This window comes from Coregonus clupeaformis, chromosome 3, assembly GCF_020615455.1.
Source record: "Coregonus clupeaformis isolate EN_2021a chromosome 3, ASM2061545v1, whole genome shotgun sequence".
NCBI lineage: Eukaryota > Metazoa > Chordata > Actinopteri > Salmoniformes > Salmonidae > Coregonus > Coregonus clupeaformis.
The window spans coordinates 27,310,542-27,334,627 of NC_059194.1; the positions used below are offsets into that span (position 1 = coordinate 27,310,542).

The 24,086-nt window shown below is 43.7% G+C and overlaps 1 protein-coding gene across 2 annotated transcripts; it reads right to left on the reverse strand.

Moving 5' to 3' along the window:
- Positions 1–221: 221 nt before the first annotated feature.
- cenpi (centromere protein I) lies at positions 222–24,006 on the reverse strand. Of its 2 annotated transcripts, none has more exons than XM_041853083.2 (20): positions 23,746–24,006; positions 22,922–23,059; positions 22,683–22,801; positions 22,414–22,521; positions 22,246–22,294; positions 22,097–22,143; positions 21,700–21,789; positions 21,372–21,503; positions 20,966–21,103; positions 13,423–13,543; positions 11,454–11,548; positions 11,121–11,238; positions 10,857–10,921; positions 10,397–10,506; positions 6,577–6,712; positions 6,208–6,332; positions 5,520–5,568; positions 1,780–1,995; positions 1,291–1,332; positions 222–1,104 (listed from the first exon to the last, which is right to left on the reverse strand). In XM_041853083.2, exons 1-20 carry the CDS (start codon positions 23,912–23,914, stop codon positions 961–963), a joined length of 2,211 nt encoding a protein of 736 aa, XP_041709017.2. In that variant the 5' UTR covers positions 23,915–24,006; the 3' UTR covers positions 222–960. The 2 variants fall into 2 exon arrangements, with proteins under 2 accessions (XP_041709017.2, XP_041709008.2); XM_041853074.2 differs by having other exon boundaries at positions 1,780–1,998.
- Between the last annotated feature and the right edge of the window lie 80 nt (positions 24,007–24,086).

The window sequence follows — 24,086 nt, forward strand, 5'->3', positions numbered from 1 at the left end:
GGAATTATAATATTAAAAGCACACAAAAACAGGCTACAGGAGCTAATGCAAACTTTCACCTTTGAAATTGAGGTACTTAGTTTAAACAGCAGAAAATGGGGACTAGACACAGCAATGGTCCAATTATGATGGATTGGTGGACAGTCAGCAATTTATGTGAAATTGACCATTACATTGACATTGCTATACCACTACGTTGAAAAATAAAAGGAACCATGGGCTGAAGAATTTACTCAATATATTTACATGAACACAGCCATAATACATGCAGTGTAAACACAGCACACCTGTTAACCCCATTGTCAGTAATGGTTGTGCTCAGAGGGAAAGTCTGTGGTGGCACAGTGAGAATGGTGCGTTTCCCTGCACCCAGCATGTTCCAAGGTACTGTAGCTGGAGAGCCTATTAACTATTCAGATGGATCCTTCAATTAAGGGAACATTTTGTTTTCCAGATGGTTGAGCCAGTAACTGCAATAGATACTGATGATTTCTCCCTTAATGAATTCTACCAATGGTTTTTAATAGAAAGGATATTCACATTTTCATTAGTACACAAGTGTGCATGTTCCCGCATGTTGAATGTTTGTTTTTAGGAGCATTGGTGTAATTTAGTAAAAGACCAGGGGGATGCTTTAGTAAAAAAAATAGAAAAAATAAGATGAAATGTATTCTTATTAATGTGCAAGTTCCACATAAATAATAGATGGATGGATAAGCTATACAAGAGAACAGATAACACCAAGCGGAATTAAAATATGGACAAAACTAAATAAAAATACAGTCAGGATTAAAAATTGTGGATTAAAAATAGTGGCTATTTACAGAGAAAAAGACAAGTCTCTTGTGAATCTTTCCTTGGAGAATATGGCGAGATAAAATATGTACACGTATTTTACAACACAGAGAAGTTTCAGAGTCTTTTGTGTTTTCTGTTTTCTCCTCCCGTTAGGCCTGTCGTTTACCTGCTTGTGGGCTGGCTGCCTCTTTGGCCATTGATTCCAGCCACAGAGCGCCGGTTGATGCTACTTTGGACAAACTGTTGGAGGCCATGAAAGCCCTGAGAGAAGAGGAACTCCAGGTACCAGTCCCACTGCTTCCCAGCCTACAGACAGAAAGAAAGAGCGCTTTACAGACCATCAAATACATACAGGCCATCCAGGACTCCCATCCCTGATACTATGGCTCACTGATCAATAGAAATTATCATGAAAAATGAATGGCATACTTCAAACGCACATCAGTGCACGTATATAAAAAAAACCTGGAAGAAGTAATAGGACTGTGGTACCTTGATGGAATTGAGGTCCATGTCCTTCCTCTCTGGCCAACACTGATAAAGAGAGAATTATTAATATTCAACAGTTTCCCCCTCAGTAGAACAGTGTACTGGGTGTTAAGGCGGTTTCGGACCAAAAGAAGGTACTTGGATTATTTAACATGATGAAAACGCAAGTCTCATGCAATGTCATGAATAATAAACTGATTCTGATCTTCTATAAAATTTACATTAATACCACATTCATCTCCTTGTCCGACCTTAAACTTTATTAACTCAACTGGAGAGGATGGCTGCTCTCTTGAAGTTTGGAAATTAGACTTCATATATAAACTGAGCATAAACAGTTACGTGGACATTTATGGAAATTATATACAGTATATAAATTGGTTTCACAGACCTGAACATTATAAAATGCCTGGCAAATTGCAATATGTAAATCACAATATAAATTAAATGATCACAAAAATTAATTGAATCTAAATTCTAATCTAAACTCACCTTGTGGTGAAAGTCGAGGGCGTAGCCCAGGAAGGCAGGGTGGTGGATGAGGTCAAAGCTGGTCCGGGGCTCGGGGACTTTGCTGAGAGCCAGGAGCTCCTGGTCCACCTCGATGGCCATGCCTGGCAGGAACATCTTGGAGTTCCACAGGCAGCTCACCATGAAAAGCATGTAGTGGTTAAACTCCTTGTACGTCTGCCTGCTGATGTGAAACGCCTGCTGTGATGGGGAGATGACAAGAAAGAAGAGAGGAAAAAGAGAGCGATGGAGACGTAGTTTAAACACTCAATCAGCGCGTCGCTAAATAAATAGCCCATCTCGTGGAATTTCACAGGGTCGGGTGTCTCTGGGTCCATTATCTCCAATGTTTGCACGCGCTGAAATTTGCATGCCGTTTACCGGACCCATTTTTCTTGTTAAGTCTGATATTTGGGGTAAACATATTGGCGTGTCTGAACCCAGAGCTATATACAGTGGGGAGAACAAGTATTTGATACACTGCCGATTTTGCAGGTTTTCCTACTTACAAAGCATGTAGAGGTCTGTAATTTTTATCATAGGTACACTTCAACTGTGAGAGACGGAATCTAAAAAAAACAACAACAAAAATCCAGAATATCACATTGTATGATTTTTAAGTAATTAATTTGCATTTTATTGCATGACATAAGTATTTGATACATCAGAAAAGCAGAACTTAATATTTGGTACAGAAACCTTTGTTTGCAATTACAGAGATCATACGTTTCCTGTAGGTCTTGACCAGGTTTGCACACACTGCAGCAGGGTTTTTGGCCCACTCCTCCATACAGACCTTCTCCAGATCCTTCAGGTTTCGGGGCTGTCGCTGGGCAATACGGACTTTCAGCTCCCTCCAAAGATTTTCTATTGGGTTCAGGTCTGGAGACTGGCTAGGCCACTCCAGGACCTTGAGATGCTTCTTACGGAGCCACTCCTTAGTTGCCCTGGCTGTGTGTTTCGGGTCGTTGTCATGCTGGAAGACCCAGCCACGACCCCATCTTCAATGCTCTTACTGAGGGAAGGAGGTTGTTGGCCAAGATCTCGCGATACATGGCCCCATCCATCCTCCCCTCAATACGGTGCAGTCGTCCTGTCCCCTTTGCAGAAAAGCATCCCCAAAGAATGATGTTTCCACCTCCATGCTTCATGGTTGGGATGGTGTTCTTGGGGTTGTACTCATCCTTCTTCTTCTTCCTCCAAACACGGCGAGTGGAGTTTAGACCAAAACACTCTATTTTTGTCTCATCAGACCACATGACCTTCTCCCATTCCTCCTCTGGATCCTCCAGATGGTCATTGGCAAACTTCAGACGGGCCTGGACATGCGCTGGCTTGAGCAGTGGGACCTTGCGTGCGCTGCAGGGTTTTAAGCCATGACGGCGTAGTGTGTTACTAATGGTTTTCTTTGAGACTGTGGTCCCAGCTCTCTTCAGGTCATTGACCAGGTCCTGCCGTGTAGTTCTGGGCTGATCCCTCACCTTCCTCATGATCATTGATGCCCCACAAGGTGAGATCTTGCATGGAGCCCCAGACCGAGGGTGATTGACCGTCATCTTGAACTTCTTCCATTTTCTAATAATTGCGCCAACAGTTGTTGCCTTCTCACCAAGCTGCTTGCCTATTGTCCTGTAGCCCATCCCAGCCTTGTGCAGGTCTACAATTTTATCCCTGATGTCCTTACACAGCTCTCTGGTCTTGGCCATTGTGGAGAGGTTGGAGTCTGTTTGATTGAGTGTGTGGACAGGTGTGTTTTATACAGGTAACGAGTTCAAACAGGTGCAGTTAATACAGGTAATGAGTGGAGAACAGGAGGGCTTCTTAAAGAAAAACTAACAGGTCTGTGAGAGCTGGAATTCTTACTGGTTGGTAGGTGATCAAATACTTATGTCATGCAATAAAATGCAAATTAATTACTTAAAAATCATACAATGTGATTTTCTGGATTTTTGTTTTAGATTCCGTCTCTCACAGTTGAAGTGTACCTATGATAAAAATTACAGACCTCTACATGCTTTGTAAGTAGGAAAACCTGCAAAATCGGCAGTGTATCAAATACTTGTTCTCCCCACTGTATATATACACACACGGAACAAAAAAATTAATGCAACATACAATTATTTCAAAGGTTTTTCTGAGTTACAGTTCATATAAGGAAATCAGTTAATTGAAATTCATTAGGCCCTAATTTATGGATTTCACATGACTAGGAATACAGATATGCATCTGTTGGTCACAGATACATACAAGAAAAGGTAGGGGAGTGGATCAGAAAAGCAGTCAGTATCTGGTGTGACCACCATTTGCCTCATGAATGTTGTCGCACTCCTCTTCAAAGGCTATGCAAAGATGCTGGATATTGACGGGAACTGGAACACGCCGTCATACACGTCGATCCAGAGCATCCCAAAACATGCTCAATGGGTGACATGTTTGGTGACTATGCAGGCCATGGAAGAACTGGGACACAATTGTGTTCGTTGCCCGTAGCTTATGCCTGCCCATACCATAACCCCACACTTCTCCAGCGTGCCAGTGGCCATCGAAGGTGAGCATTTGCCCACTTAAGTCGATTACGACGACGAACTGCAGTCAGGTCAAGACCCTGGTGAGGATGACAAGCATGCAGACGAGCTTCTATGAGACGGTTTCTGACAGTTTGTGCAGAGATTCTTCAGTTGTGCAAACCTACAGTTTCATCAGCTGTTCGGGTGGCTGGTTTCAGACGATCCCGTAGGTGAAGAAGCCGGATGTGGAGGTCCTGTGCTGGCGTGGTTACATGTGATCTGCGGTTGTGAAGACGGTCGGACGTACTGCCAAATTCTCTAAAACGACTTTGGAGGCGGCTTTGGTAGAGAAATGAACATTCAATTCTCTGGCAACAGCTCTGGTGGACATTCCTGCAATCAGCATGCCAATTGCACGCTCCCTCAAAACTTGAGACATCTGTGGCATTGTGTTGTGTGATAAAACTGCAAATTTTAGAGTGGCCTTTTGTCCCCAGCACAAGGTGCACCTGTGTAATGATGATGCTGTTAATCAGCTTCTTGATATGCCAAACCTGTCAGGTGTATGGATCATCTTGGCAAAGGAGAAATGCTCACTAAAAGGGATGTAAACAAATTTGTGCACAACATTTTAGAGAAATAAGCTTTTTGTGTGTATGGAAAGATTTTCGAATCTTTTATTTCAGCTCATGAAACATGGGACCAACACTTTACATGTTGCATTTACAGTGCATTGGGAAAGTATTCAGACCCCTTGACTTTTTCCACATTTTGTTACATTACAGCCTTATTATAAAATGGATTAAATAGTTTTTTTCCCCTCATCAATCTACACACAATACCCCATAATGACAAAGCAAAAAAATGTTTTTAGAAATGTTTGCAAATGTATTCAAAATAAAAAAACGGAAATATGACATTTACATACTGTATATTTTGTTCAGTGTAATTGCCAGCACCTACTTGAAAATTCAATTTCCTTCATACACTAGAACTGGCATACAAAATAAAAAAAGTAATTGGTGTGTTTTTTGTTTGAACAAGTAACAACCTAAATTGCCATTTTCTGTAATCAGCACTTAATTCTAATAGTTTTGTTCATTATGTGGAGGGGTAGAATTGGCCACGCGAGGAGCCTTGAATGGCTTGATTATGCAAAAACTATGTTAAATATGCAAAGCAGAAAACGTATCTTAAAGGGAGCGCTTTCATTACCTTGGTCTCCTGTTGTTGACACTTAGCAGAGGTCAGGTTCTTCTTGTACCTGAAAAAATTGCAATAACCTTAGTCGTCTGTTTAAGGGTAGAAAAACAACCACATTGCTTTCCATGTTATGTAAACAACATATTTCCATTTGTTGCGAGCAGAATATTTTACGATAAATAAAACAACAACCATAGTAGCATTAGTCGCAGTAAATGTATATCAGACCAGATCTTTGGCCTGTTTTAATAAAAGCTCTTTTGTCACGCTATAGAGGTATGTTCACTTGTTTGAATTGTTATACTCAGTATACAGAGGCCCATGTAGGATACAAGCAATTTGTGCGACAAGATATTTGTGCTTGAGTAATGCATGCCTTTTGCATTCTTCATGGCCTCGAAACATTTTCTCTCTTAGTGCAATTCTGCATCCTGGACCCTTCATTATCATGAATCATAAATGCAGTGTTCTGGTTGGCGTGCTGCACCAAGACTGCTTACCATTCACTTGCGTCATCAAATATATATATAGGAGAAAGTTTGACATACATGTAGATGCTTTGCACACGACATGGCAGTGATGGTTTGTGTGTGAAAGATGACACGCTGACGTGACGGTGTTGAGTCACAGTGTCAACACTGTCAGACCCGGTGTTGACATGATAGTAACGGGGTTGACATCACCACTCCTCCCTCCCCACCTGTACATGATGTAGCCGAGGCGGTCAACGCTGACGGGGTCGGTGGCGAACAGGGCTGGGTAGAACACTCCCACGGGGGGCATGACCACAAGGGGGAGCCCGTACTTCAGGAACATGTCACACACCTGCACGGCACGCACAGGGACACACAGGTCAACACCACAGAACGAATATCGTAATGTCATTTTTTTTTATGGAGCATGAATATGGAAAAACTGACAGTGCATTCTGCTTATAATGAATGTGATTACGATGATCAACTGCTTATAAAGATCAAACATTTTCCTGTGTGATCACTAGAAGAGTGCACTGTATTTTATTTTATTTATGTATTAAATGAAATGTATTGGCTTAATCTGGATTGATTACCGTCTCATAGAAGTCCAGGATGAAGCTGAGGAGCAGGGAGTGGCAGCCCTCTAGCTGCAGCCCCACGGTGGCCAGGCGGCCCACGAAACGCACCAGCTCCATGACAGAGTCCATGAAGCCAGAGAGAGTCATGTTCCTGGGGAGGGGAGGCAGGGTATTCACATACTGTAAACCCTTACACAACACAAAAAAACAGCCATAATAGGAGAGAAGCGCATGAATCCTAATGATGCATGGGACTACTGAGACGGTCAAAAAGGGGGCTTTGCCCTTGGATCATATTAATTTCTCCTTCAGCAGACCCGCCCATCTCGGTTAATGCAATAAAAGACAATAACCAAATCAGCGCTGAGTGTGAAGCAATGCGGCCGGGCGGAGAGAGATGAGGAGAAACCGAGGAGGTTGAGAGGAGGTGGCCAACCACACACCACAGCCATTGATTTCAGCACTGCGTTTCATTGAGTTTCCCTCCAGAGATGAAGTTGAAAATGGAAGGGAATAAAAATGTATTGGAGACCACATTAACCTTGATGGGTTCAGATTGGGCGTTTGTGAAGAGTTAGAATACTGGAGAGGAAGACAATGAAATACAGCGCATTCGGAAAGTATTCAGATCCCTTGACTTTTTCCACATTTTGTTACGTTACAGCCTTATTCTAAAATTGATTTAATAGTTTTTTCATCAATGTACACACAGTACCCCATAATGACAAAGCAAAAAGGTTTTTATACATTTTTGCAAATTTATTAAAAATAAAACATAGAAATATCACATTTACATAAGTATTCAGAACCTTTACTCAGTACTTTGTCTTTTTGGGTATGACGCTACAAGCTTGGCACAGTTTCTCCCATTCTTCTCTGCAGATCCTCTCTAGCTCTGTCAGGTTGGATGGGGAGTGTCGCTAAACAGCTAGATGTTCGATCGAGCTCAAGTCCGGGCTCTGGCTGGGCCACTCAAGGACATTCAGAGACTTGTCCCGAAGCCACTCCTGCATTGTCTTGGCTGTGTGCTTAGGGTCGTTGTCGTGTTGGAAGGTGAACCTTCGCCCCAGTCTGAGGTCCTCAGCGCTCTGGAGCAGGTTTTCATCAAGGATCTCTCTGTACTTTGCTCGGTTAATCTTTGCCTCGATCCTGACTAGTCTCCCAGGCCCTGCCGCTGAAAAACATCCCCACAGCATGATCCTGCCACCACGCTTCACCGTAGGGATGGTGCCAGGTTTCCTCCAGACGTAACACTTGGAATTCAGGCCAAAGAGTTCAATCTTGGTTTCATCAGACCAGAGAATCTTGGTTCTCATGGTCTGAGCGTCCTTTAGGTGCCTTTTGGCAAACTCCAAGTGGGCTGTCATGTGCCTTTTACTGAGGAGTGGCTTCCGTCTGGCCACTCTACCATAAAGGCCTGATTGTTGGAGGGCTGCAGTGATGCTTGTCTTTCTGGAAGGTTCTCCCATCTCCACAGAGGAACTCTGGAGCTCTGTCAGAGTGACCATCGGGTTCTTGGTCACCTCCCTGACCAAGGTCCTTCTCCCCCGATTGCTCAGTTTGGCCAGGCAGCCAGCTCTTGGTGGTTCCAAACTTCTTCCATTTAAGAATGATGGAGGCCACTGTGTTTTTGGGAACCTTCAATGCTGCAGAAATGTTTTGGTACCCTATCCCAGATCTGTGCATCGACACAATCCTGTCTCGGAGTTCTACAGACAATTCCTTCGACCTCATGGCTTGGTTTTTGCTCTGACATGCACTGTCAACTGTGGGACCTTATATAGACAGTGTTCCTTTCCAAATCATGTCCAATCAATTGAATTTACCACTGGTGGACTCCAATCAAGTTGCAGAATGATCTGCTAAAATATCTAAAAATCTGTTTTCGCTTTGTCATTATGGGGTATTGTGTGTAGATTGATGAGGAATTATTTTTATTTAATCCATTTGAGAATAAGGCTGTAACGTAACAAAATGTGGAAAAGGGGAAGGGATCTGAATACTTTCCGAATACACTGTATGTCTTTAACTCAAGGAAGTTACGGAGCTGAGGTTCTGGAAGTGTGAGTGAGTGACAGTGAGTGAGGGGGTGACAGTGAGTGGGACAGGGACGTGTCTGAGTGAGTGAGTGGGACAGGGACGTGTCTGAGTGAGTGAGTGGGACAGGGACGTGTCTGAGTGAGTGAGTGGGTCAGGGACGTGTCTGAGTGAGTGAGTGGGACAGGGACGTGTCTGAGTGAGTGGGTGGGACGTGTCTGAGTGAGTGGGTGGGACAGGGACGTGTCTGAGTGAGTGGGTGGGACAGGGACGTGTCTGAGTGAGTGGGTGGGACAGGGACGTGTCTGAGTGAGTGGGTGGGACAGGGACGTGTCTGAGTGAGTGGGTGGGACAGGGACGTGTCTGAGTGAGTGGGTGGGACGTGTCTGAGTGAGTGGGTGGGACGTGTCTGAGTGAGTGGGTGGGACAGGGACGTGTCTGAGTGAGTGAGTGGGACAGGGACGTGTCTGAGTGAGTGGGACAGGGACGTGTCTGAGTGAGTGGGACAGGGACGTGTCTGAGTGAGTGGGACAGGGACGTGTCTGAGTGAGTGAGTGGGACAGGGACGTGTCTGAGTGAGTGAGTGGGACAGGGACGTGTCTGAGTGAGTGGGTGGGACAGGGACGTGTCTGAGTGAGTGGGTGGGACATGTCTGAGTGAGTGGGTGGAACAGGGACGTGTCTGAGTGAGTGGGTGGGACAGGGACGTGTCTGAGTGAGTGGGTGGGATGTGTCTGAGTGAGTGGGTGGGACAGGGACGTGTCTGAGTGAGTGGGTGGGACAGGGACGTGTCTGAGTGAGTGGGTGGGACAGGGACGTGTCTGAGTGAGTGGGTGGGACGTGTCTGAGTGAGTGGGTGGGACGTGTCTGAGTGAGTGGATGGGACAGGGACGTGTCTGAGTGAGTGAGTGGGACAGGGACGTGTCTGAGTGAGTGGGTGGGACGTGTCTGAGTGAGTGGGTGGGACGTGTCTGAGTGAGTGGGTGGGACATGTCTGAGTGAGTGGGTGGGACAGGGACGTGTCTGAGTGAGTGAGTGGGACAGGGACGTGTCTGAGTGAGTGGGTGGGACGTGTCTGAGTGAGTGAGTGGGACAGGGACGTGTCTGAGTGAGTGGGTGGGACAGGGACGTGTCTGAGTGAGTGGGTGGGACAGGGACGTGTCTGAGTGAGTGAGTGGGACAGGGACGTGTCTGAGTGAGTGGGACAGGGACGTGTCTGAGTGAGTGGGACAGGGACGTGTCTGAGTGAGTGAGTGGGACAGGGACGTGTCTGAGTGAGTGAGTGGGACAGGGACGTGTCTGAGTGAGTGGGTGGGACGTGTCTGAGTGAGTGGGTGGGACAGGGACGTGTCTGAGTGAGTGGGTGGGACAGGGACGTGTCTGAGTGAGTGGGACAGGGACGTGTCTGAGTGAGTGGGTGGGACAGGGATGTGTCTGAGTGAGTGGGTGGGACAGGGACGTGTCTGAGTGAGTGGGACAGGGACGTGTCTGAGTGAGTGGGTGGGACAGGGACGTGTCTGAGTGAGTGAGTGGGACAGGGACGTGTCTGAGTGAGTGGGTGGGACAGGGACGTGTCTGAGTGAGTGGGACAGGGACGTGTCTGAGTGAGTGGGTGGGACGTGTCTGAGTGAGTGGGTGGGACAGGGACGTGTCTGAGTGAGTGAGTGGGACAGGGACGTGTCTGAGTGAGTGAGTGGGACAGGGACGTGTCTGAGTGAGTGGGTGGGACGTGTCTGAGTGAGTGGGTGGGACAGGGACGTGTCTGAGTGAGTGAGTGGGACAGGGACAGTGAGACTCACATGGGTGTGTGGCTGTTGAGACTGATGTCCAGGCCGTCCTCCAGGGCGTACACAGAGTGCCAGGTCAGCCACTTCAACAGCATGTTGTTCAGACAGTCAATCACGCTGCACTAGAGAGGACAGACAACAGAGGGGTGTTAGAGTTGAAACATATTAAAAGTGGGGAAAAACGAGGGATATTTAGAACTACAACGGGGTCGTGTTCATTAAGGCACACCGTAGCAAACATTTGTAAAACGTTTTTCCATGAGAAAAAGAAAGCACACGGTTCTCATTGGACAAGTCCAGGTAGTTGGTCCCTGTTTCAGTATGTTTTCTTCTGTTTGGTGCCAAATGAATACGACCCAGGATTTAAAAGACTGCGGATAGCTGGACTGTACATGGATACAGTGGTGTGATGCAAGCTTCTTATGTTTGATTCGAAGCGGGATCTATTTTGAGGGATTCTGTTGACTATTACCTTGAAAAACAGCGTGGAGGTGAAGAACAGCTGCATGAGGGGCTCAAACAGAAGCTGGCTGATACCTGGGAGAGATGGGGAGAGCAATGAATTCAACATTCCTAACCATGCAATCCCCAGCACATGGCAGGCTGGCAGCATATGCCAGGGAGCCTGGGAAACGTAGTCACGTGCCCCCCCCCCGTTACAGTTCAGCTGTTTAATTAGGGAAGAGAGACTGGAGGAGAGGAGCGTGAGGCAGCCAAGCGAACAGGGCCTACTCACAGGAACTGGGGACCACGGGGATGTCACTCAGCAAGCCTAGGATCTGGGGGCGGAGGAGCGAACCGTCCCAAACGTTCAGGAACTTGTAGAGGAAGCCCTCTGTGCTGGAGAAGCCCTCCTGAGGAAGAGGGGGGAGACAAAACATACGCATCTCAAATTAGCGTTTGACTGTGGCATAATTTATTAATGAGCAGCGGGGGAGAAGCGTGGGAGCAGAGAAGAGAGAGTTTAACCCGCTCTGACAGATACAGATCTGGCAAAGAGGGGAAGGCAGGGAGGGGAACGGGACGCGAGAGGGGCCTGGATGGCGGCGATGAAGGGGCAGAGGCTCACCTGGAGGAAGTGCTGTGTGGAGAGCAACCTGTTGAGGAAGTGGAGCGCCTCGGACGAACTCCCAGAGCCCCCGTCCCCGCTGCAGAACAGAAACTCTGAAACCCAAAATAAAAAAGGTTTCACTGGTGAAACGTTCAGGGGATAGAACAGAACAAAAAAGGGAGGATGAAACAGATTTGTTAGTTCTACAGTCGTGGTCAAAAGTTTTGAGAATGACACAAATATTAATTTTCACAAAGTCTGCTGCCTCAGTTTTGATGATGGCAATTTGCATATACTCCAGAATGTCATGAAGAGTGATCAGATGAATTGCAATTAATTGCAAAGTCCCTCTTTGCCATGAAAATGAACTTAATCCCCCAAAAACATTTCCACTGCATTTCAGCCCTGCCACAAAAGGACCAGCTGCCATCATGTCAGTAATTATCTCGTTAACACAGGTGAGAGTGTTGACGAGGACAAGGCTGGAGATCACTCTGTCATGCTGATTGAGTTAGAATAACAGACTGGAAGCTTTAAAAGGAGGGTGATGCTTGAAATCATTGTTCTTCCTCTGTTAACCATGGTTACCTGAAAGGAAACATGTGCCATCATCATTGCTTTGCACAAAAAAGGCTTCACAGGCAAGGATATTGCTGCTAGTAAGATTGCACCTAAATCAACCATTTCTCGGATCATCAAGAACTTCAAGGAGAGAGGTTCAATTGTTGTGAAGAAGGCTTCAGAAAGCCCAAGAAAGTCCAGCAAGTGCCAGGACCGTCTCCTAAAGTTGATTCATCTGCGGGATCGGGGCACCACCAGTGCAGAGCTTGCTCAGGAATGGCAGCAGGCAGGTGTGAGTGTATCTGCACGCACAGTGAAGCGAAGACTTTTGGAGGATGGCCTAGTGTCAAGAAGGACAGCGAGGAAGCCACTTCTCTCCAGGAAAAACATCAGGGACAGACTGATATTCTGCAAAAGGTACAGGGATTGGACTGCTGAGGACTGGGGTAAAGTCATTTTTTCTGATGAATCCCCTTTCCGATTGTTTGGGGCATCCGGAAAAAAGCTTGTCCGGAGAAGAAAAGGTGAGCGCTACCATCAGTCCTGTGTCATGCCAACAGTAAAGCATCCTGAGACCATTCATGTGTGGGGTTGCTTCTCAGCCAAGGGAGTGGGCTCACTCACAATTTTGCCTAAGAACACAGCCATGAATAAAGAATGGTACCAACACATCCTCCGAGAGCAACTTCTCCCAACCATCCAATAACAGTTTGGTGACGAACAATGCCTTTTCCAGCATGATGGAGCACCTTGCCATAAGGCAAAAGTGATAACTAAGTGGCTCGGGGAACAAAACATCTCAATTCTGGGTCCATGGCCAGGAAACTCCCCAGACCTTAATCCCATTGAGAACTTGTGATCAATCCTCAAGAGGCGGGTGGACAAACAAAACCCCACAATTTCTGACAAACTCCAAGCATTGATTATGCAAGAATGGGCTTCCATCAGTCAGGATGTGGCCCAGAAGTTAATTGACAGCATGCCAGGGTGGATTGCAGAGGTCTTGAAAAAGAAGGGTCAACACTGCAAATATTGATTGTTTGCATAAACTTAATGTAATTGTCAATAAAAGCCTTTGACACTTATGGAATGCTTGTAATTATACTTCAGTATAGCATAGTAACATCTGACAAAAATATCTAAAAACACTGAAGCAGCAAACTTTGTGAAAACCAATACTTGTGTCATTCTCAAAACTTTTGACCATGACTGTACAACCTTGACACCCAAACTCTTTATTTTCATAAAAGCTGTTCGTCAGACGGTTGCTTTGAAATGCCTACTGTGAATTGATGAGGGTCAATTTGGAGGGTACGGAGATTTGAGTGTTTTGGGCTTTTTTCTTTCTACTTCCCTCTTTCACAATGTAAGAGAGACAATGGAGGGAAGTCGTAGTGGTTGGTGAATGGTAAGTTCCTGGTTTTACCCTCATGGAGGGCGTGGCCCAGCCAGAAGTTGAGTCGGAGGAAGGCGGAGTCATCCTGTACGTAGTCCAGGTAACAGAGTGCCAGACTGGAGCCCAGCAGAGAACCCATCTGGGATGGGAGCTGTGGAAGAGGGGGAGATTATTATTAAAACAGTCAACACACACACACACTTACAGTATGAACCCCATCAAAACCCACCACTCACTCACCCTTAAAAACACACATACATACACACACACACACACTTATATTCATGAACCCCACCACCTAACCACACCCACACACAAACTGAGAGGCCATCAAACTCCAAAGCTCCATCATGTTCTGAATAGCTTCATGTCAGGAAATTAGCATTATATTATTGAAGCGTCTTCATATTATTGAATAAGAGGATCTCTGTTGCCGGTGTCCTTGTTTTCATTGAGTGAGCAACCTTTCTGTCACTGACTGGACTAAATCTGTCACATCTACTAATCCTCATACTACGGCCATCATGGATATGTCTGTTGCAGGCAGCATTCAGACATTTCTCCACACGGAGTGGTCTGTCTGTCTATTGTGTGAACAGCTGCCTGGTAATATGGGAACTTAAGCATAATAATTAAATAAAGAGAAAATAGATTGTCAACAGACATGGCTGAGTCTTCCCATAATTAAGGAGCAAACGCATCGTTCATCTGAGAAACGACTGCTTTTAATGACGGGGGGAGCGAGCATAAGGAATCAGTGATCCCTCAACGATGCCGCCGCTGATTTGTTTGCGCTGCATGATCGACAGTACTAGCTCATCTGTATTTTCCAACGTCCTGCCCAGCCGTAGTAGTCCTGCGCCCATAAAAAGTAGCAAATGCTGTCACAACAGCTTGTTGCACACGTTGGCTCCTTGAGGTAGAGCTGGGACGATAAACAGAAAATTATCGACACTGACCATTCATCGCTGGCATTTTGCTGATATCATTCATTATGATAAGTAGCCTATACTAGAGAAATGTGAAGTTTGAAATTAAATAAGTTTGCTTATTTGGCGCTCCAGGCCCAGCAAATCAGAATTAGTTTTTCCCACAAAAGGGCTTTATTACAGACAGAAATACTCCTCCGTTTCATCAGCTGTCCGGGTGGCTGGTCTCAGACGATCCCACAGATGAAGAAGCCGGATGTGGAGGTCCTAGGCTTACACGTGGTCTGCGGTTGTGAGGCTGGTTGGACGTACTGCCAAATTCTCTAAAACAAAGCTGGAAGTGGCTTATGGTAGAGAAATTAACATACAATTCTCTGGCAACAGCTCTGGTGGACATTCCTGCAGTCAGCATGCCTATTGCACACTCCCTCAAAACTTGAGACATCTGTGGCATTGTGTTGTGTGATAAAACTGCACATTTTAGAGTGGCCTTTTATTGTCCCCAGCACAAGTTGCACCTGTGTAATGATCCTGTTGTTTAATCAGCTTCTTGATATGCCACACCTGTCAGGTGGATGGATTATCTTGGAAAATGAGAAATGCTCAGTAACAGGGATGTAAACAAATGTGTGCACAAAATTTGAGAGAAATAAACTTTTTGTGCGTACTTTGGCATCAACTCAATGTGTTTGGAGGAGGAGCAATGCTGCCTATGACCCCAAGAACACCATCCCCACCATCAAATATGGAGGTGGAAACATTATGCTTTGGGGGTGTTTTTCTGCTAAGGGGACAGGACAATTTCACCGCATCAAAGGGACGATGGACGGGACCATGTACCGTCAAATCTTGGGTGAGAACCTCCTTCCCTCAGCCAGGGCATTGAAAATGGGTCGTGGATGGGTATTCCAGCATGACAATGACCCAAAATACCCGGCAAAGGCAACAAAGGAGTGGCTCAAGAAGAAGCACATTAAGGTCCTGGACTGGCCTAGCCAGTCTCCAGACCTTAATCCCATAGAAAATATGTGGAGGGAGCTGAAGGTTCGAGTTGCCAAACGTCAGCCTCGAAACCTTAATGACTTGGAGAAGATCTGAAAAGAGGAGTGGGACAAAATCCCTCCTGAGACGTGTGCAAACCTGGTGGCCAACTACAAGAAACGTCTGACCTCTATGATTGCCAACAAGCGTTTTGCCTCCAAGTACTAAGTCATGTTTTGCAGAGGGGTCAAATACTTATTTCCCTCATTAAAATGCAAATTTTTACATTACATTTACATTTTAGTCATTTAGCAGACGCTCTTATCCAGAGCGACTTACAGATACATTTATAAATTTATAACATTTTTGACATGCATTTTTCTGGATTTTTTTGTTGTTATTCTGTCTCTCACTGTTCAAATAAACCTACCATTAAAATTATAGACTGATCATGTCTTTGTCAGTGGGCAAACGTACAAAATCAGCAGGGGATCAAATACTTTTTTCCCTCACTGTATATATAGCGAATCGCCCATAGGTTTGAAAAACATCTAGATAAGATTTTAAGGCCATATCACCCAGCTCTAGTTTAAAGGATTTAAAAATTAAATGTGGTACACATCAAATGTTATTTACCACATGCGCCGAATACAACAGGTGTAGACCTTACAGTGAAATGCTTACTTACAAGCCCTTAACCAACAATGCAAAAACATGTTGGTATTACAGACTCAGTCATTAAATGTTAAACTTATCGTTCCATTTATCGTTATCGCATCAATTTAGGCAATTTATTGCGATATGGATTTGTCCTTATTGCCCAGCTCAACTGTGAGGGGAATTTATGTATCGTGAACCGTAAATGTCCTTAAAGAGCGACTGCCTTTAAAAAGCAACCAATCCCTATGTGGCATCGATATGAGTCAGAAACAGTTATTCTAGTGTCAAAATTGACTACGAAGTGACAAAGTCAGTCTTGTCTAAACTGAGATTGGAACATCCGTGCATCACAATGGGTACATGAAGGTTGGGTTTTAATTTGACTATGTACATTTGCACACTAACAGCTGCGGTGATTGCTCTCTATCCTAAGTAAGAACCTTATACCAACTGTCAAGCATGGTGGTGGTTGTGTGATAGTTTGGGGATGCTTTGCTGCATCAGGACCTGGACGACTTGCGTTAATAGAAGAAACCATTAATTCTGCTCTGTACAAGAGAATTCTACAGGAGAATGTCAGGCCATCCGTCTGTGAGCTGAAGCTGAAACGCAGCTGGATCATGCAGCAAGACAATGATCAAAAAACACAATCAAGTCTACGTGAAAATGGCTAAAAAGCAACAAATTAGAAGTTTTGGAATGGCCTAGTCAAAGTCCAGACCTAATCCCAACTGGTGTGGCAGGACTTGAAACGAACAGTTCATGCTTGAAAAACCCCAAATGTCGCTGAGTTAAAGCAGTTCTGCATGGAAGAGTGGGACAAAATTCCTCCACAGCGATGTGAGACTGATCAACAACTGCAGGAAGCATTTGGTTGGAGTCATTGCAGCTAAAGGCGGTACAACCAGTTATTTAGTGTAAGGGGGCAATTCCTTTTTCACACAGGGGCATTGGGTGTTACATAACTTTGTTTATGAAATAAGTATGTAACTGTTGTGTTATTTGTTCACTCAGGTTTATTTGATCTAATTTAGGTTTTGGTTGAAGATCAGATTACATTTGCATATTTGATACAGAATGTTAAGAAATTTAGAAAGGGGGCAAATACTTTCACAGCACTGTATCTGTTTTGATCTGACAAGCAAACAGTATTGTGAGCGGCCATTTTGTAATTGTCAACACTTTATAACATTTTCAATGTGGCTCCCGGTGATACATCTCTGTTGGCCAGTTAATTAATAACTTGTCAGGACAAACGAACCATGATAAAGTATTTTAACAGAGCAATGACAAATTTAGAAAACAAACGACATGGAGAGAGCTCATGAATCTGTTTTATGGCTCTGGGTAATAACAAACAAATTACACTGACAATGCTAGCCAACATATTGAGCGGGAGACAAGGTTGAGCAGTTGTTCTGTTTTGATACAACCAAAATTGTGCTGGTGACATAGCTCCCTCATGTGGCCCCAAAAAGACATTACAAGTGAAACGGGCAGTGCTGGGCACCTTCAAGAACTGATTTTTACGGCTTGGAAAAACAGTAGGGTGGGGCGATATTACGATAGTGTCGTCCATCAACAATGATTGACAACCATTGCCGATGGTGACGACATTGTGATGTGACAGATGATGGTTTAGCCTATTTGAACTTGACTGGCGCTGCGCAGTAAAGAACGGAGTCGGGTAATTAGCCTATTCCTATTTGCTATAGCCTATTTCAATAAATATGTTATATACAGAATACAAGAGAGGAATGTAGGCTAGACAGAGCGGAGAATTCCACCAAAGCGGCTCAAAATGTCCAGTCAGAATATTGTTTCTCGCTTGCTCTCCCCGTTGGATGCATGGGCCTTATAGCCTAAACCTATAAAAAAAAGTTATATACAGTGCCTTCAGAAAGTATTCACACCCCTTGACTTTTTCCACATTTTGTTGTGTTACAAAGTATAATTAAAATTGATTTAATTGCCATGTTTTGACAACGATCTACACAAAATACTCTGACAAATTGAAGAAAAATTATTTTTTTCTTATTAATGGAAAATAAAACACTAATATATTTTGATTAGATAAGCATTCAACCCCCTGAATCTATACATGTTAGTCTCTAAGAGCTTTGCAAACCTGGAATGGGCAACATTTGCCTATTAATCTTTTCAAAATTCTTCATACTCTGTCAAGTTGGTTGTTGATCATTGCTAGACAGACATTTTCAAGTCTTGCCAGAGATTTCCAAGCTGATTGAAGTCAAAACGTTAAGTAGGCCACTAAGGAACATTCAATGGCGTCTTGGTAAGTAACTCCAGTGTAGAATTGGCATTGCGTTTTAGGTTATTGTCCTGCTTAAAAGGTGGATTTGTCTCCCAGTGTCTGTTGGAGAAAAAGACTGAACCAGGTTTTCTTCTAGGACTTTGCCTGTGCTTAGCTCTATTCCTTTTCTTATTATCCCAACAAAAAAAACTCCCTTGCCGATGACAAGCATACCCATAACATGATGCAGCCACCACCATGCTTGAAAATATTTAGAGTGGTACTCAGTGATGTGTTGTGTTGGATTTGCCCCAAACATAACGCTTTGTAGTATGAAAAATGTATGCACTCACTAACTGTAAGTCGCTCTGGATAAGAGCGTCTGCTAAATGACTAAAATTTAAAAATGTAGTTCCCTGTAGCTCAGTTGGTAGAGCATGGCGCTTGCAACGCCAAGGTTGTGGGTTCGTTTCCCACGGGGGGCCAGTATGAAAATGTATGCACTCACTAACTGTAAGTCACTCTGGATAAGAGCGTCTGCAAAATGACTAAAATGTAAATGTATTCAGGACAAAACGTTAATTTCTTTGCCACATTGTTTGCAGTATTACTGTAGTGCCTTATTGCAAACAGGATGCATGTTTTGGAATATTTTTTATTCTGTCATTTAGGTTAGTATTGTGGAGTAACTACAATGTTGTTGATCCATCCTCAGTTTTGTCCTATCACAGCCATTAAACTCTAACTGTTTTAAAGTCACCATTGGCCTCATGGTTAAATCCTTGAGTGGTTTCCTTCCTCTCGGTCAACTGAGTTAGGAAGGACACCTGTATCTTTGTAGTGACTGGGTGTATTAATACACCATCTAATTAATAACCTCACAATGCTCAAAAGGATATTCAATATCTGCTTTTTTGTTTGTTTTACCCATCTACCAATAGGTGCCCGTCTTTGCGAGGCATTGGAAAACCTCCCTGGTCTTTGTCATTGAATCTGTGCTTGGTAGAGATGGGGTAGTCATAAAAACAAAATCATGTTAATAAACACCATAGTCCATGCAATTTATTATCTGACTTGTTAAGCAAATGTTTACTCCTGAAGTTATTTAGGCTTGTCATAACAAAGGGGTTGAATACTTATTGACACAAGACATTTCAGGTTAAATTTTTTTATTTAAATAAATGTCTAAAAACAGAATTCCACTTTGATATTATGGGGTAGTGTGTGTAGATCAGTGACTAAATCAAAATGTAATCCATTTTAAATTCAGGCTGTAAGAACAAAATATGGAAAAAGTCAAAGGGTGTGAATACTTTCTGAAGGCACTGTATATAACGGACACTACTTAACTACATTGTGTCTAGCTGTTTAAAAAAAATGAGGCTATATTCCCTTCTCTCTCCATTCGATATGAATATGACTTTGGGCTACTGGTAGGCTAACCTTTCATCGTTTTATGCATGCATGGCTTTCTCCTGATCAAACAATAAATCAATCTAATGGACTTCCATCTAAGAAAGTTGTTTGAATAGCCTAAAAACCTAAGGTAGCCAGGGGACTAATAATGAGAGAAGAAACCATATCAATAGCCTATCTTTTTTTAAATGACACGTTTAATCAAGTTTAAGCTTATTAAGAAATAGATCATCTGTGCAGGGAGTAAAAATCACTCCATGCGAGGTTGAAAACCAAATGGCCAATTTCCTACTAGGCCTATCATAAAAGCTTTAAGACAAGTTAAAGTTATATTCCAATAACCTAAGGCATCGTAAAGTCGCCCCTTTCAAAAAGAACAAGAACGAGTCGAAGTCTATAGGCCTAGGCTGTTCTCAATCACAGCTTTATGAGAGACTGAACATACAATATTAAGAGAGGAGGATGAGGCAAATAAAGCAATTATTATCCAGTTCTGAAGACAGTAGGCTTTGCTTCTATCCAGCCCATGATTTATAACCTAACTCACTACGAAAAGACAGCCCCGTTCCTCATCAGTTGACTGTCACTTTGCTCCATCATGTGCTTGCCACACACAAACCAGTTTCATGCTGAAGCTCCACTAGAAAGGAATATTAGAAGAAAGAAAAAATGTGCACTCAGCCTCTCCAGGGTTTCAACAACATTATATTTTGTCCAGCTGTAGCATGCGATTACGCACTATAGCTAGGCCTGGGAATTGCCAGGGACCTCACGATACTTAGGTGCCGACATGCATGTACTGCGATTTTCACGATTATATATGTATTGCGATTCGATATTGCGTTTTTATTTGCGATTTTATTTTCCAAACACACTATACAGAGAGACAAGAGAGAGCATGAGAAAACAAGTTTTGACCAGTCAGGGAAATAAAAGTGCTGAAAACATGTTGGTTCACTATTTAAAAAGCGTGAGAACAGGTTATAGGATGAAAAATTATGAAGTTTAGGCGCAGGTACAGCCAACTAGTGCTAGCTAACGCTACCTACAATAGCAAAAACTAATATATATATATTTTTTTTTACAAATCGATACTTGGAGTCGAATATCGATATAATATCATCCAAAAATAATACTGCCATATTTAACTGTAGCAAAAACAAGGTACCTCATGGCCATATCACTGTGTGACTAATCAGGCTTGTGTGTGTGTGTGTGTGTGTGTGTGTGTGATAAAAAGAGATCGAAGAGAGGGACAGGGAGACCGACTTAGATAGAAAGACAGTGAGAAAGAGAGACAGACAGAGAGAGACCGAGAGAAGGAGAGAGTTACCTCTATGCAGTGGAGGTTGTCCAGCAGCTGTGGAAAGGAGTGGAGCTGCTCCAGGGGGAAGACCTTCCTGCTTCTGCTGGAGGAGGAGTTACTCTGGACAGACGAGCTCAGCGATGGTAACTCCAGGTGATGAAATTTCTGATAGGAATGTCAGTATATTGAAAACAGTTCATTAGGTTATGACAGTGCCACATAAAGTGTCTATTTCCAGATAGATCCAAAAAGCAAGGAGGGCCTTTGACTAAATGAATCTCATGGTCTATGGAGGGCAAAATGTCCTGACCCCTAATGATTTAAAAAATGTAAAGGCAAAAAAAAGGTACCGCTATACATTAGCACTAGGACACTTTATAAAGACGGTGTTTAAGGTCAACTGTCAATGGTGTGCCATAGCTCATGGCCTTACCCTCTTTCTGGAGTTGGTCTTGTCTTTGAGCCCGAGGGTCAGGCTGATGTCAGAGGACACCTGGCCGTTGTTCCTCTTCTGGACAGCACTGAGCGCCGCCTTCCACGTGGAGTTGTGGTTCTTAAACCCACTCTGAACGACAGCCGAAAAGATACACGTTGACATTACGTATGTTTTTCAGGGTTTCAATGAAGAGAGTTGGATTGGAATTTCAATTTACATCCAGATCGGATATGGATGAAATCGACCCCAACACTGATGTTTGGTGAACGACAAAGTGTGTTTTTTGCAATGGAAAGAGATCACTAGTTGTGATCCGTGTACTAACCCTCATTCGTGATGGAAGAGCAAGCGTCACCAACTCGGGGCAAAACACCTTGTACAATGACAGCAAGTGCAACAGGAACGGCTGCCTTCCCTGGGGAGACAGAAGATGAGAGGAAATTAATGAAACTCTCAGTGCAACATGCTCACCACAGGGACTGCACTCTCAGTTTGATGGATGTAGCAATCATTCAGAGTGCAACTACTGATAATGGTACTGAGGATTAACTATTTTTGAGAATTATGTAGAGAGAGGTACAAACAATATGCAAGTATTTTCTCCCCCTGCCATTTATCACAAAGTATTTCATAATGGTAATACAATTGTTAGAAGTCTCCCATGCATTCACTTGTATTAAGTTGACAACATCTTAAAAAACAACAAAAAACATTTGTTGTACCATTTTTGTTTGGAGGTCCAACAGTTTTCTGACTCTGAATGGCCGAACTATGACAGAAGAAAAACACAAGAAAAAACTAAGAGTGATGTGCTGCAGGAACAATTTGTACCTTATGGTAATGGTTCATTGAGTAACAAGATGTCACATACCACTTTCCCTCCTTGTCAAAAGGTAGAGCAAATGGCAGATGTAAGGAGACTGAAACACAAAACAAATCCATCATTATTTAAATAGCAATGCAATCTAATGCCAATGTAAAAACTCAAGACATTCATTGATATCATCGGAGCAAGGGGGAATACGACTCCTGCACATACCAAATTCTCTTCAGTCACAAAGCTGAAGATGAAGCCATAGATGGCTCGAAGATGGTCCTTGGAGTCAATCATGTCAAAAACAGTTAGCACCCACCGAAGGAAAATAACCTGGAAAACACCCATAACACCAGTTTCAAGCTCGTAAAGGGAAAGAGGACACAGAGCAATTCTGATGACACTAGTATTGTAATGTTATGGTCAGTCTTCAGTGTCAACCTTTAAATCTGTGAGTGTGACTTACAGACCTTTGAGACAGAGGAGCTCTTTACCTGTGTGCTGATGGCTATCTTGCCGACACATAACCACGCCACTGCTTGAACAACGGCCTCCTGTGGCACCACGGTTGCTGGGATTAGAAACTTCAGGACCCGAACACACGTCACACCTCCTGTTCAGGGCAAGAGAAAGAGCAAAGCGCTGAAATGTTATGTATGGTCAAATTAATTCATCAGTGTAAATCTATATTTCAGGTCAGTCTGTAGCTGCAGTGGCTGCTGGTTGTTCGTACCCATACGTAAGCTCATAGCATAGTCCAGCATGACAGAGATGGCTTCAGGAGGGAGTCCTCGACTGAGCCCCACTCTCTCCACCAGCACCAGGTTCCTCTCCAACACATCGTTCCCGAAGCATTGTGTACCTGCCTCCACTAGGAAAAAAATAAACAACTCATCTGAAATCATGGACATTCTGTGACTGGATGCACTTTAGTTACTGTAGCTAGCTAGCTATTCAATTCCAATGCACTTAATTCATAACAAACAATGTTAGTAGCTAACATCCAGCTGTAAAATTTCCAATCACGATTATATATATTTTGTACGTTACATGTAACCTTAGCTAGCTAGCTAGCTATCCTCTTAATGTTTATGTGTGATTAACGTTAGCATTAAATACATATGTTGAATAATAAATTAGTTATATGCAATTGTTGTACTTGTAACGAAATGATGACTAGCAAATTGTGCATACTCCATACCTTCCTTTCCTTGTTCAGTCTAGCTATACCCCACCCACACTGGTTATGCATTAGCTAACTAACGTTAGCTAAATAAGTTACAGTAAAAGGTAACTTTGGAACACAACATCGGCAGTCTATGTACTGGTTGTTCCTATGTTATGTCCCAAAGATAAGTAAACGGGTGTTTCCAAAACAAGAAGACTTGGCGGGGTCTGGCAAGTTGACATAGCAAGAAGCTGGGCTGCCATACGGTCAGATAACTAGTTCACTTTGGTTAAAAGGTAACGTCAGCTACAACATTAACGTTAGCTACGCTTGCCTTCTGCAAGCAATAGTATACTCGCTGGCTAGCTAACGTTAGCTCCCCTAGCTACCTTCTGAGAAGTACTTCAGCGCAAGTACAAATGGATCCCCAGTCTGGTTCTTTCTTCTTTCTTTCTCTGCCACTCGCAAACTTCTGTTAGAAGTTCGGCTAGAAACTGACAAATTGCTTTCAAATGATGAGTCCAACTCTGTCCTCGTCAGGTTGGAAGCTTTTGCCATTGCTAGCTACATAGCTAAAAATCCACTTATTGTCTTTTCCTCAGGCTCGAAGTCATTCAAACAAAACTGAAATCTTGCGCGCGACCGTTTGTTCTACGCAGGCGCACTAACTACTTCTGCAAAGCGTCTTGCGCATTAGTTCACTGGGCATTGTAGTCCAGCGCACTCTCAG